The sequence below is a fragment of the Prionailurus bengalensis genome, chromosome A3, assembly GCF_016509475.1.
Source record: "Prionailurus bengalensis isolate Pbe53 chromosome A3, Fcat_Pben_1.1_paternal_pri, whole genome shotgun sequence".
NCBI lineage: Eukaryota > Metazoa > Chordata > Mammalia > Carnivora > Felidae > Prionailurus > Prionailurus bengalensis.
The window spans coordinates 43,647,127-43,660,439 of record NC_057354.1 but is presented as its reverse complement, the minus strand read 5'-3'; the positions used below and the strand labels follow the sequence as shown (position 1 = coordinate 43,660,439).

The following is a 13,313-nucleotide window of genomic DNA, read 5'->3' as shown; positions in this document are numbered from 1 at the left end:
AGACTTTTCAGAACCACACATCTGACCCTGACCTTGCCTTGTTTAAAACTACCTAGCTTCCCCTCACTCACAGGATAAAGTAGATGTCCCCTCTTGCTGTACAAGGGTCTCCATGATCTATTTACCTCAGTGCTATGTATTGAACCAGTTGTCTCTCCCAGCCTGTACGCTGTGTCTCACCTCTGTGCTCCTGTATGTCCCTCCTCTCTGCTAAGAACCACCCGGTCACCACCATGCTTTTCCCACCTGACTCTCATGTGTCCTTCAAGACTCCAAAGAAGCTTTCCTTATATTTTCCTTTCTTCTTATTGGTTAAAACAATAATATGTGAAAGAAATAGCAAAGGAGCTCAGAAGGTATTTGCTTGGACAGTGAGTTTGGAGAGTCACAGACAAACCGCCTAAAGAAGAGATTCTGACCTGAAAAGAAAAGTTCAGGCAAAGGAAGGTGATTCAGAAAGACAGTCTTAGAGGTTGGTGGTGGCTGAGTGTGTCAGAAAAATGAAAACAGCCTTCTCAAGTTCTTGAGAATGGCTCTTTCAATGTTAGCAAATGATGTACCAGACAGAAATGTGCATTTTCAATGTTTTTAGTTCATAAAGATGATGTTTTAGTTTTGAAACCAAGCTATATTTTCTGTGATAATGGCAAGTTCAGAAAATGGTTGCCCAAGAGATAGAAGGTAGAAAAGAAAACAAGGCAGATTTAATGGTAAGTACATAATCTTTGCCATCATTATCGACAAAACAATCTGAGAAGGTTGACAGTTGAGACCATTACCTTATTTTTCTCCTTCTCAAAGGAAGAGTCAACTACCTTGTGAGTGAAAAGAAACACAAATCTTTTTGTGTGTGCAAAAAGGTGATTTTATTAAAGCACGGGGCACAGGGACAGGACCTGTGGGCGGAAAGAGCTGCTGAAAAAAGATCTTAAAACAAATCTTAAGGAAGGATAAATCCTTTTCAGCTCACAGTTCCTTTTAATAGAGTGTCATTGTTCCTTGAACTAAAAACCACTAAGCAAATGGTCTCTAGGCTACAGGAATGCCTCTGCTTGTTTTAATTTATATTTAAATTTTAGGGGCACTTGGGTGGCTCAGTTGGTTGAGCGTTCAACTCTTGATTTTGGTATCGCTTCTCGGCCTTCTGGCTAAGATCAAGTGCAACTCTTGATTTTGGCTCACATCATGTTCCCAGGATCATGAGATCAAGTCCCACATCAGGCTCTGTGCTGAGAGAGGAGCCTGCTTGAGATTCTCTCTCTCTCTCTCTCTCTCTCTGGTCCTCTCCTCTACTTGTGCCTGCTTGCTCTCTCTCTCTCTCTTTAAAAAAAATAAAAAATAAATAAAATAAAATAATTTTTAAGCAGATTTATTGAGGTATAATTGACACACAATAAGCAGCACATATTTGAAGTGTATAATATGGTAAGTTTTGACTACTATCACCATCAGGATAGTGAACATGTATATCATCCCACAATGTTTCCTTGTGCCCCTGTTACTTTCCATAGTTTTAACTTATTATTATTATTATTTTAATGTTTATTTGTTTTTGAGAGACAGACATAATGCAAACAGGGAAAGGGCAGAGAGAGAGGGAGACACAGAATCTGAAGCAGGCTCCAGACTCTGAGCTGTCAGCACAGAGCCTGATGCAGGGCTTGAACTCACAAACAGTGAGATCATGACCTGAGCCAAAGTCGGATGCTTAACCAACTGAGCCACCCAGGTGCCCCTCCACAGTTTTAAGTGAGTGGAATAATATGGTATGTACTCTTTTTGTTGTTGTTGTTGTCTAGCATCTTTCACTCAGCATAATTATTTTGAGACTAATCCATGGTGGTGTGTGTCTCAGTAATTCCTTCCCTCTGAAGTGAATACGGTTACATTTAAAGTCCAGACTAATATGGGGTGCCTGGGTAGCTCAATTGGTTAAGCGTCTGACTTTGGCTCAGGTCATGATCTCGTGGTTGTGTGTTTGAGCCCTGCCTTAGGCTCTGTGCTGACAGCTCAGAGCCTGCAGCCTGCTTTGGATTCTGTGTCTTCCTCTGTCTCTGCTCCTCCCCTGCTCTCACTCAGTCTCTCTCCCTCTCTCAAAAAATAAACATTAAAAAATGATAAAATTCAAGCTAATATGTATGGAAGTGGCCTTATGAATATTATCTGTGTACTTTATTTATAAAGACTGATTATGACTCCCTCAGTAAACTATTATGCTTTTGCATTAATATATTATACATTGCAATTAATAAAGTAATTTCAAAGTAAAAAAAATAAATAGAATTCAATAACATTGACTTCTTTTTAATGTTTTATTTATTTATTTATTTATTTTTCAACGTTTATTTATTTTTGGGACAGAAAGAGACAGAGCATGAACGGGGGAGGGGCAGAGAGAGAGGGAGACACAGAATCGGAAACAGGCTCTAGGCTCTGAGCCATCAGCCCAGAGCCCGACACGGGGCTCGAACTCACGGACCGCGAGATCGTGACCTGGCTGAAGTCAGACGCTTAACTGACTGCGCCACCCAGGCGCCCCTGTTTTATTTATTTTTGAGAGAGAGAGAGAGAGAGCATGTGCAAGTGGGGTAGGGGCAGAGAGAGACCTACAGAGGATCTGAAGTGGGTTCTCCTCTGACAGCAGTGAGGCTTGAACTCACAAACTGTGAGATCATGACCTAAGCCAAAGTCATATATGCTCAATGTGCTGAGCCACCCAGGCACCCCTCGACTTTTTTGTTCTTGTTGTTTGTGTATTTATTTTTAGAGATAGAATTAGCAGGAGAGGGGCGAAGAGAGAGGGCAAGAAAGAGAGTCCTAACAGCATGGAGCCCGATGCGGGGCTCAAACCCAGAAACCGTGAGATCTTGACTTGAGCAGAAACCAAGAGTTGTATGCTTAACCCACTGAGCCACCCAGGTGCCCCAATAACATTGGGATTTTCAAAAAATTCATAGTCTAAAGTTCAAGAAGAAAGAGTATGTGTGGCTCTTCCTAAAGAATGTGGTGGTGGGGCAGTGTATGTTGATCACCTGCTTGTGCCTATTCAAACAATAAACTGCGGGGGTGCCTGGGTGGCTTGGTTAAGCCAGCAGGTCTTGATTTTGGCTCAGGTCATGGTCTTGTGGTTGGTGGGTTCAAGCTCTGCATTGGGCTCTGTGCTGACAGTGTGGAGCCTGCTTGGGATTCTCTCTCCTCCCTCTCTCTGCTCCTCCCACCTCGTTCTCTCTCTCTCTCTCTCACTCTCTCAAAATAAATAAATAAATAAACTTAAAAAAAATAAAGTGCCTAAGAGTGTTTCTCAGTAACAAATGCAGAAACATGCCTGACGTACAAAGTGAGTAAGTTCATAGGAGAGGCAAGGAATAAGAAACACTTTTCTGTTCATTCTAATTTTTTGTTGTTGTTTTGAGAGAGAGAGAGAGAGAGAGAGAGAGAGAGAGAGAGCACCCAAGCAGGGGAGGGGCAGAGGGAAAGAGAAACTTATTTTCAATATTTAATTATTTTTGAGAGAGAGAGAGAGAGAGAGAGAGAGAGAGAGAGAGAGAGAGAGAGAACGAGCAGGGGAGGGGCAAAGAGAGAGGGAGACATAGAATCTGAAGCAGGCTCCAGGCTCCAAGCCATCAGCACAGCCTACAAACCATGAAATCATGACCTGAGCCAAAGTCAGATCCTTAACTGACTGAACCACCCAGGTGTCCCAAGGAAGAGAGAGAATCTTAAGTAGGCTTCATGCCCAGTGTGGAGCCTCACGTTGGGCTCCATCCCACCACTGGGAGATCATGGCTTGAGCCAAAATGAAGTCAGATGCCTAATGAACTGAGCCACCCAGGCGCCCCTGTTTATTCCCATTTTTAACCACGTAAGCATACATTTGCCCACCCCAGTATAAAAGATTTTGATAAATCTATAAGGTATATGTGTTTCCTAAAATTTCAGGACTGCCATATTATAATAGGTAAACCACTGCATTGCTACTTCAGTTTTCCCAGTCTCTAAATTTGTTAAAGTATTGATGTGGAAAATATTGGGGTTCGGAGAAAGAATTCTTGAGATATCTTTGGTGCAAAAAGGTGGTTTTATTAAAGCACAGAGACAGGCTTCGTGCGCAGAAAGTGCTGCACTGGGGTTGTGACGGTGACTGATTATATACCTTCAGGTTGGGAGGGGGTTAGGGACAGGGAAAGTCTCTAAGGTATTTTGGCAACAAGGTTTCCAGGACACTGAGGGGCTAGTTGCTGTTAGGCAAATGTCATTTATTACTGGTTAGTAAAAACTCAATCATGAGACCCTTCAGATGTATATTAAGGGGCTGTAAGCTTGCAGTACGATTGTCAACATATATCTGGGGAAGGGGAGAGATAAAGGAAGTTTCCAAAGGAATTTTTTTATGTTTAAAGTAGACTTACAGGATCCTGGAGGTCCAAATAACATTAAGCTAAGATTGCCTTTTGCCCTTAGCAAATTGTCATCATCAAGGGAGCTGAGCTTCGAGAGGAATATCACTTTGCCTGTCTCAAGGACTTGTCATTGGGCTGTAAGTTGTAAGGAAATATTAATTTTTTCTTCTGCCTTTGTTCCTCACATCAATTGTGAATGTTATCCATGTGCCATCACCAATGGTGATAGCTTTTAAAAGGACAACATTGAAAGCAATGAAAAATAACAACCAGGGCTGACAGTGACAACTGTACTAGCAACAAATGTTTCAAAATCAGAAGGAAAAGTAATAAGAATTCCACGAGTCCTCAACTCATAAAAAGGTTATTTCTGTATATTTGGAACCAAAACCACACTTTCCAATAGAAATATATCATAATTCTAGTAAAGGGAGAGTATATTCTGGGCGTGTGACAGCCTGTCCTAAATAAGGTGAGGAGGGGACCAGAACGCTAGCAAGAGGCAAGTGAAAGGCGATTTATATTTGCTGGACACTCGGAAGTTTGCTTTGGCCACCTTCTTCAGTAAGGGCGGCCAGAGTCCAAGAGCCGGCCCACCAGCGCCCCAGAACTACAATTCCCAGAATGCCACAGTGCAGGCTCCCAGCGGATGCAGTCTCGGGCTCCCGGCCCTGCAGGCCCTGCTGCTGGTCGACATCTGCCCCTCTGCGCTCATGGCTTCCCCGAACAAGGCAGTTATTGTTCCTGGGAATGGAGGTGGGGATGTGGCCACCCACGGCTGGTACGGCTGGGTGAAGAAGGGGCTGGAGCAGGTAAGACAAGCCTGACCGCGCTGGGAGCCTTGAGGGGACGGAGGGGACAGTGGACTGAAGTTTGAACGTGTGTTCACCTCGTCCCCAGCCCCCCACCCCTTCAGCGAAGCCCTGTGTTTTCACTGCTCTCCCCGCTGCCCTGTCTCAAACTCTAGAACTAGTGGTCAGAATTTTGGTGGATAAAACTGCCCGGAAGACTTCTCTGAAGATTCAGTGGTTAGAGTACAAGGCACCACCTCTTAGAGCACCCCCCTGTCTCTCCATCTGTTGCTGGTTCAGATTTGGGGCTTACTAGATAAGTGTATCTCTGTCTTCTCTGCTTCCTGCCTCAGATTAAAAAAAAAAAAAATCAGTATGTAATATTTAATATAGGAAAAAGATGAATGTAACATACATGGAAATTGTGAAGTATAATGTAATGAATACCTGAGACTCCATAACCAAACTAAACTCTGCAACATTAACAATACCTTGGAAGCCACATGTATACCCCCCCAATCCCATTTCCCTGAAATTTTTTTCATTTGCTCCTCTTTTAAAAATGAACATACTTTTGCAGCTATGTGGGTATACTTTGAACAATATCTTATTTAATTTGGTTTCTTTGTGAGCTTTACACAAATGGCGTTGTGTCCCACTGTAATTGTCTTGTGCATCTTGATTTTTTTTTTTTTTTTTAACCTCTTCCATAACCAGTCAATAGGACTGCTTCCTGGGTTGCCATCCTTTAGAGCTCTAGAGTATGTGTCTAGAAGAAAATTTCAGGTTGTGGCTGAAAACCAAGGCCAGAGCTACAGATCAAAAAGAGCAGGACTGAAGTTGTCCAAGAGGGTGGGATCTCCAACTTTACCACATTTTGTACCATGTTTTACCTACTTCCTGGTGCACAGTCTTTTGGACTCCAGTTTGTCTAGAATGCATTCATTCATGATGCCTCTATAGATACATGCCTACGGTGATAAACAGAGATGTACACATGCAAATATGTACAGAGCTGGCTAGGTAAGAACTACAGACAGAAGGCAGTTTATCAGGAGGGATTGTCTGTTCACATGGAATCCAATGGCACTTAACCTGCTTCATTTCATAATGTAAGCAAAGACTTATTGAATTGATAGAGATCATATCAGGTGTCTCATTTCTTATTAGCAAAATATTGGTTGTAATTAAGCTCTTTATTATAGCTTTTTTTCCCCCTCATGTCATAGATACCTGGTTTCCAGTGTTTGGCTAAAAACATGCCTGACCCAAGTAAGTTTTAAACATGTTTTTAAATAGCCTCATCATGTTGGGTTTTGATCTTGCCATTTTCCTGGTATAGAACAGGAATATCATAGTAGAGAAGCCAAAGGGAATATATACCTAAGAATGAATGAAGGCAAGTAGTTTGGGGAAAAGGGTGTAAACCAAAAAGCATCATAGAAAATTCTAGTAAGGATCGAGAAAAGCACCCGGGCTTGGTAAAATTTAATTTTCCACTTTTTAAGCAACTCAGTTTTCCCTTCTATAAGTCAACAGATTCAACAGATATTTTCAGGCAAAATGTATGAGTGTTTCATGTGAGACAGAGATATAAAACTTCACAGCACCTGTATGAGATCCAAATATTTCAAAATGTAACACTGCCACTTTTGTTCTGACTATGCCCATGACTTGTGTCAGGAATTTCCTCTTAGGAAAGAAAGCATATTTATACATGTGAATTTGAGAATGTTGTCTAGAGTTATTTCTTTTTTTAAAAATTTTTAAATTTATTTTTGAGAGAGAGACAGGCAGAGTACGAGCAGAGGAGGGGCAGAGAGAGAGAGGGAGACACAGAATCCAAAGAAGCCTCCAGGCTCTGAGCTGTCAGCACAGAGCCCAATGCGGGGCTCAAACTCATGAACCATGAGATCATGACCTGAGCTGAAGTCGGATGCTTAACCGACTGAGCCACCCAGGTGCCCCTAGAGTTATCTCTTAAGTTTACATTAAAGCTGCAGAATTATTATTTCCTCAGTATTTTCTTATAAGAACATGGTAAAATAAAAAAAATAAAAGCTATATATATATATATAGCAAAACTATGGACTTGAGTCTCTCAAACAGCAACATATAAATCTTTGGCTCTATTGAAACAGCCCCGTCTCCTATGTGGTCCTGAAGTTCTTAAGTTGAGAAATGCTAAGTAGTCCTCTGTCAGAAAGGTGGGGTGGTATTAGACTAAGACTGTCCCTATCAAATGACACTCTTTCTTTACCCCGAACCTTAGTTACAGCTCGGGAGAGCATCTGGCTGCCCTTCATGGAGACGGAGCTGCACTGTGATGAGAAGACCATCATCATAGGCCACAGTTCTGGGGCCATTGCAGCCATGAGGTGCGATCCTTGTTCAATAGTCACCCTGTGTGGGCTCCAGCTGGCTTACAGACCTCACTGCAGTTCCTTGAACTTGCCAGCTCTGTACCTACCTTAGGCCTGTGCTGGCCCCTGTTCTACCTGGTATACTGTTTCTAGGTACTTGCATGGCTTTCTTTTCTTTAAGTCTCTACTTAATGTCTCTTCACTGAGGCCTAGTCTAATCACTCCAAATGAAACAATGGCTCCTATCCCCTTTATATCTTGGTATCCCTCTTTTAATCTATTACACTTTTCAACATCTGATGTCTTGTTTATTTCTTGCCTGTCTCTGGCCAATAAAAATGTAAGCAACATGAGGGTGGGGCTTCGTTCACTCTGACACTGGGACCTTAGTGCCTAGAAGAGTGTCTGCCATATGGTAGGTGCTAAATAAATTTGTTGGAGGGCAAAGGCTGTTACACCACCCTGCACACCTCCCCCTCCCCCCAGTCCTTAGGATTCATGATACTTCCTGATGCTCTCGGTTATAACATCATGTCTCTCCCTTTAGGCTTATGAGGCCTAGAGGATAGGACTTAGTTGGCTGAATAAGCATATTAGGGTTGGGTTTCTTGCACATTTGCTAGGCTGGATGAGGAAGGAATATAGTTTTTGTGTAACCTCTTGTCCCAAGCAGTCGCTCAGGCTGGCATATAAATTGCATGTCAGGGAACCCTGCCAAATTCCATAGCCTTTCTGCCATTTGAAGCTATGAGATAATGCTTTCCAGTGTGGAGCTTAGTGTTCATAAGCTGCCAAAGGTTGTCTGGAAAATGAAGAAATCCCTTTATGCTGAAATCTGTACCAACTCAAGGCCAACTGAATTTTTCTCAGGCTATTGGCTAATAAAGATGTGCCTTCTTTTTAAAAAAAATTTTAAATATTTATTTATTTTGGGGAGACAGAGAGACAGAGTGCAAGCAGGGGAGGGGCAGAGAGAGAGGAAGACACAGAACCCAAAGCAGGCTCCAAGCTCCAGGCTGTCAGCACAGAGCCCGACACGGGGTTCAAACCAATGAAGCATGGGATCGTGACCTGGGCCGAAGTTGGATGTTCAACGGACTGAGCAACCCAGGCGCCCCAGATGTGCCTTCTTTTAAAGATCCCTGTAACTGGAGCACCTTGGGTGGCTCAGTCGGTTGGGTGTCTGACTCTTGATTTTGGCTCAGGTCATGATCTCATGGTTCATGGGTTCGAGCCCCACATTGGGCTTTGTGTTGGCAGGGCAGTGCCTGCTTGGTATCCTCTTTCTCTGCCCCACCCCTGCTCATGCTCTTTCTCTCTCAAAATAAATAAACTTAAAAAAAAAAGATCTCTGGAGCACCTGGGTGGCTCAGTTGGTTAAGCGTCGGACTTTGGCTCAGGTCATAATCTCACGGTTTGTGGGTTCAGGCCCTGCTTGTCAGGTTCTGTGCTGACAGCTCAGACCCTAAAGCCTGGTTCAGATTCTGTGTCTCCCTCTTTCTCTGCCCTTCCCCTGCTTACGTTCTGTCTCTCTCTTAAAAATAAAATAAAAAATAATAAACTCACTGCAGGATTGTCTGCAACCTAAAAATTAACATCTAAAGTTAAGGTAGGCAAGGAGAAAATACATGCCAGTATGTGGTATAAGATGGTAGGGGAAAAGGATATTGGTAGAGCCACAGAGGACCACCCTGCGGATTACTTACTAATCACAAAGTGGACAATTGTGTCTTTACAATGGATATCTGATATCACCTTAAGTAATCAAACTTAATCTCACCAATAAAGGGACACTGGCATTGTGTGTCTCTGATGTGATGGAGTGGGAAGGACACATCGCCTATGTAGTATTCTTGCCAAAAATGTTTAACCTCTGTCTAATCACGAGGAAACAAAAATTCAATTTAGGGGTGATATACAAGACAATTAATTGGCTTATTAAACTCTTAGAAAATGTCAATGTCATTTAAAACAAAAAATTTAAAAGGGACTAAAGAGTCATGAAAACCAAATGCAATGTGTGATCTTTGACTGGATCTAGGATTGAAAAGCAGTTTTGGGGTGCTTGGTGGCTCAGTTGTTTAAGTGTCTGGATCTTGATTTCGTGATCTCATAGTTTGTGAGTTCAAGCACCATTATCAGGATCTGTGTATTACTGTCTCGGTGTTAAATGTACTGGGGTAATAATGGCACTGCAGATATGTAAGAGAATACCTTGTTCTTAGGGGACACAGTTGATGTATTTAGGTGTGAAGTGTGGTAAAATTAATGAATCAAGTGCTTGTTGTTCTAACTGTCCTGTAGGTTTGAAATTTTTCAAATTGTTGGGCAAAAAGTTTAGACTGCAAAACAAAATACCAACGCTAAATTTTTCCTGGCACAAAGGCCCCTTGAAGCTATTACTATTCCATATCTTTCCCTAGCCTAATCTTTGCCAAGTGTCTGCTTGTGGGCACTGTACTAGGCACCAGGGTCATAGAAATCAAGAAGGCTCACACCTGCCCTTAAGGAGCTGAAGGTTTATTGGGGAAGACAGATATAATACAACGCAGAGAGTAATACAATACAATGTGGAATGTGCAGCAAAAGAGGTACATTTCCGCTATGGTACAGTATTTCTTAAAATATGGTTCACAGATCACTTGTATTAGTCATCCGGGTTGGGGGGGAGGTGTCATGCCTTAAAATGCAGATCCCTGGGCCTCATACCAACTTTGAATCAGATGCTCCGGGACTGAATCTACATGTTAACCAACCAAGCAATGCTGATGCATACTGAAGGTAGGTTAATAGGCACATCAAAGAGAATGATTACACTTAAAAAAAAAAAATTTTTTTTTTTTGGGAGAGTGCAATCAGGGGAGGGGCAGAAAGAGGGGGACAGGATCTGAAGCAGGCTTTGCTGTGACAGGCTGATAGCAGCAAGCCTGATGTGGGGCTCAAACTCATGAACCGCGAGATCATGACCTGAGCCGAAGTTGGACACTCAACCGACTGAGCCACCCAGTTGCCCCCACTTTTTGTTTTTTTTGAAAGGATTACCAAAGAGGTTTGGACTACCTTGAAAAATAAGTAGAAACTTCATCAAGTAGCCAAGGGTAATTTATTAACCACTGGGCTTGGAGTTCTGTAGTTTCCTTACTTTTTTTTAAATTAACCTCAACAGCACCTGTTTTCTGTAAGCTAGATCAAATGAGTTTTCATGTGTTTTTTGTTTTTGTTTCTTTTTTTACTTTTTGGCAATCAGATTTAACATTAAGTATTAGTTGACATCATTTCTCTTTCTCCAGGTATGCAGAAACACACCGAGTATATGCTATTGTGTTAGTGTCTGCATATACCTCTGACTTGGGGGATGAAAACGAGTGTGCCAGTGGTAAGTTTGAAACCGATTCAGAAAAGCCCTTCCTCTAATCACAGGGCTACCTGTTCAGGTTAAACAGTACTGGCTTTTGAATAGGCTAAAAACACCCTCTCGTAACAGATGAGAAACATTTGCTGCCCTTCTTTTTTACAAATTAGACCCTTTGAGAGGTGATAGACCATTTTCTAATGCATTGAACCCTAGAGGCCTGATTTTATCTGAGCCACATACGCCCCTTCACAAGTAGCTATGGTATTAAGCCCTACAGATTTGAAAACTAATGGACTTGTAACTCACAGGCTCGGATTCTGTGTGTCTGCTATGGTCTTCACTAGATATTTTACCATGGCTAGAATGGGAATTATCCATGGGCCGTAATAGGCAATATGTATATTTTTTCCCATAGGATACTTCAACCGTCCCTGGCAGTGGGAGAAGATCAAAGCCAACTGCCCTTACATTGTGCAGTTTGGCTCCACTGATGATCCTTTCCTTCCCTGGAAGGAACAACAAGAAGTGGCTGATAGGTTGGAAGCCAAATTGTACAGATTCACTGACCGTGGCCACTTTCAGAATATGGAGTTTCATGAACTGATTAGCGTGGTAAAGTCTATGCTGAAAGTACCAGCATAGGTAGGATTACTTCTGCTATTTTACATTCCAATATAGGGGTAGAGCAATGATCAGGTTATTAATAGATAAAAATGATCTATTATGAGATGATTAGTAGACACATAAAACAGATCAAAGTTCCGGAAAAATAACCCAGAAGTTCAATATTCAAACTAAGTTACAAACTGCGTTTCCATTTTCCATTGGATTTCTATCTCACAAACTGCCATGAACTAAAGCAGTATTTTTCTCATTTGATCAGGGACATAAGGACAGTTTAACCACCTTTATCTGTCCAAAGTGAGTAAGATAGAAGTGGAATCCAGCTTTCCTGATTCCCAGTTCACATTAAAACTAGTTTGTGTATGTTGTAGGAGTTGTACTCCTCTTTGAAATGAACCTTTTTCTAGTTGGCAGGGTGGGGTGGGGTGAGGAAAACAACTAAAGATCCAGAGTGTTGGCTTAGAGCTCAAAACACTAGCTGTTCTGAGCTGGCCCAAGACATTAAACCCAGACTGGGGCCTTCATCTTTGACCCCTGCCCCAGTCCTTCAAACATGTTGAGAGAGAGGGATACATATGGATCTAAGAGTTGGGTCTGCCAGGTCGGGCAGGGAACAGAAGCCCAGCCTGTACAAATATGTCAGCATAGCCAACCAGATGTGTGCTAGACCAGCGTGGTGGGAATTTGGGCAGCATGGAGAACTCGTGCCCTTTCTAAATTGTTGCCATCTGGGAAGGTAGCAGGGTGTTGCCAATTTTCTGATTTTTTGAGGGAAAAACTTCATGCAGTGGCTTTCATATCTAGGGACTGTATGTTTATATACACAGTTTATATGTATATGAATTATGCCCAATATATGTACATATGGATTACATAAGTCGACAACGACAGCGTAAATAAAAAATGTACAAACACTGCAAGACATGCAAAGTCCAAGCCGCCCATTTGTTACCTCTGCCATTAGGAATTAACTTATCTAGGTGCTTTAAATGATTCTCTCTAAGCCTGAGAAATGAATTTAATGTCAAAGGATGAAATCATGGGAACAATTTAGATTTTGTTACAAAATTCTAAGTAATCTTTCCATACTTCAAATTTTGTTCTGTAAAGAGTTCTACCTTTTAAATTCTATGTTCCGTTAGCTCACTTTCAAGCATCATTCCACTTTTCTTCTGATCATATTCCTTCAAAAAAAATTGTTTTTTCTTTCCAATATTTTTTGGCTGTTACAATCCCTAAGTATTGACTCAAAACAATTTCCAGTGACTTTGTACATGTTACAGAACCTTATGTTTGCTGCAAAAATATGAATTAACTCACTATTTATGTCTACAGGAGATTCAAAGCCACCATTTTAACCTGAAAAGTCTTGCCTTCTAAATGTGTTCAAAGAAAAAATGGAAAGACTCTAAACTTTTAATAGCAGTTATCTTTGGGGAATGGGAATTTTAGGTACAGTGTGAAGGAAGTCTCCTTTTTATTTTGTACACCTGGGGATTGAGTTTGTTATAGTGAACATGTATTACTTTTATAATTAAAATGATTATGTTTAAAACAACTCATTTGACATGTTAGTGAGAAGCAAATTAGATAAATCAATTGAGTAGTAATTTTCTTAAAGATGTTTGATTTGACCAAGTCTATAACCAAAGTTTGATTCTATTTGAATTGTTTGGAATTAGTAATCATTCTACTTACTCTTGGCCTTGTTTTCTGAAGTCCTTTTTCAAAAAATTACAAACTTACACTACAAGTAACAGTTAATAATATTTTGTCCTCT

The 13,313-nt window shown here is 41.4% G+C and overlaps 1 protein-coding gene across 1 annotated transcript; it reads left to right on the top strand.

Moving 5' to 3' along the window:
* Nucleotides 1–5,035: 5,035 nt before the first annotated feature.
* RBBP9 (RB binding protein 9, serine hydrolase) lies at nt 5,036–13,091 on the top strand. The gene is made up of 5 exons (XM_043602967.1): nt 5,036–5,212; nt 6,421–6,463; nt 7,464–7,569; nt 10,845–10,930; nt 11,325–13,091. Exons 1-5 carry the CDS (start codon nt 5,114–5,116, stop codon nt 11,549–11,551), a joined length of 561 nt encoding a protein of 186 aa, XP_043458902.1. The 5' UTR covers nt 5,036–5,113; the 3' UTR covers nt 11,552–13,091.
* The last annotated feature ends 222 nt before the right edge of the window (nt 13,092–13,313 follow it).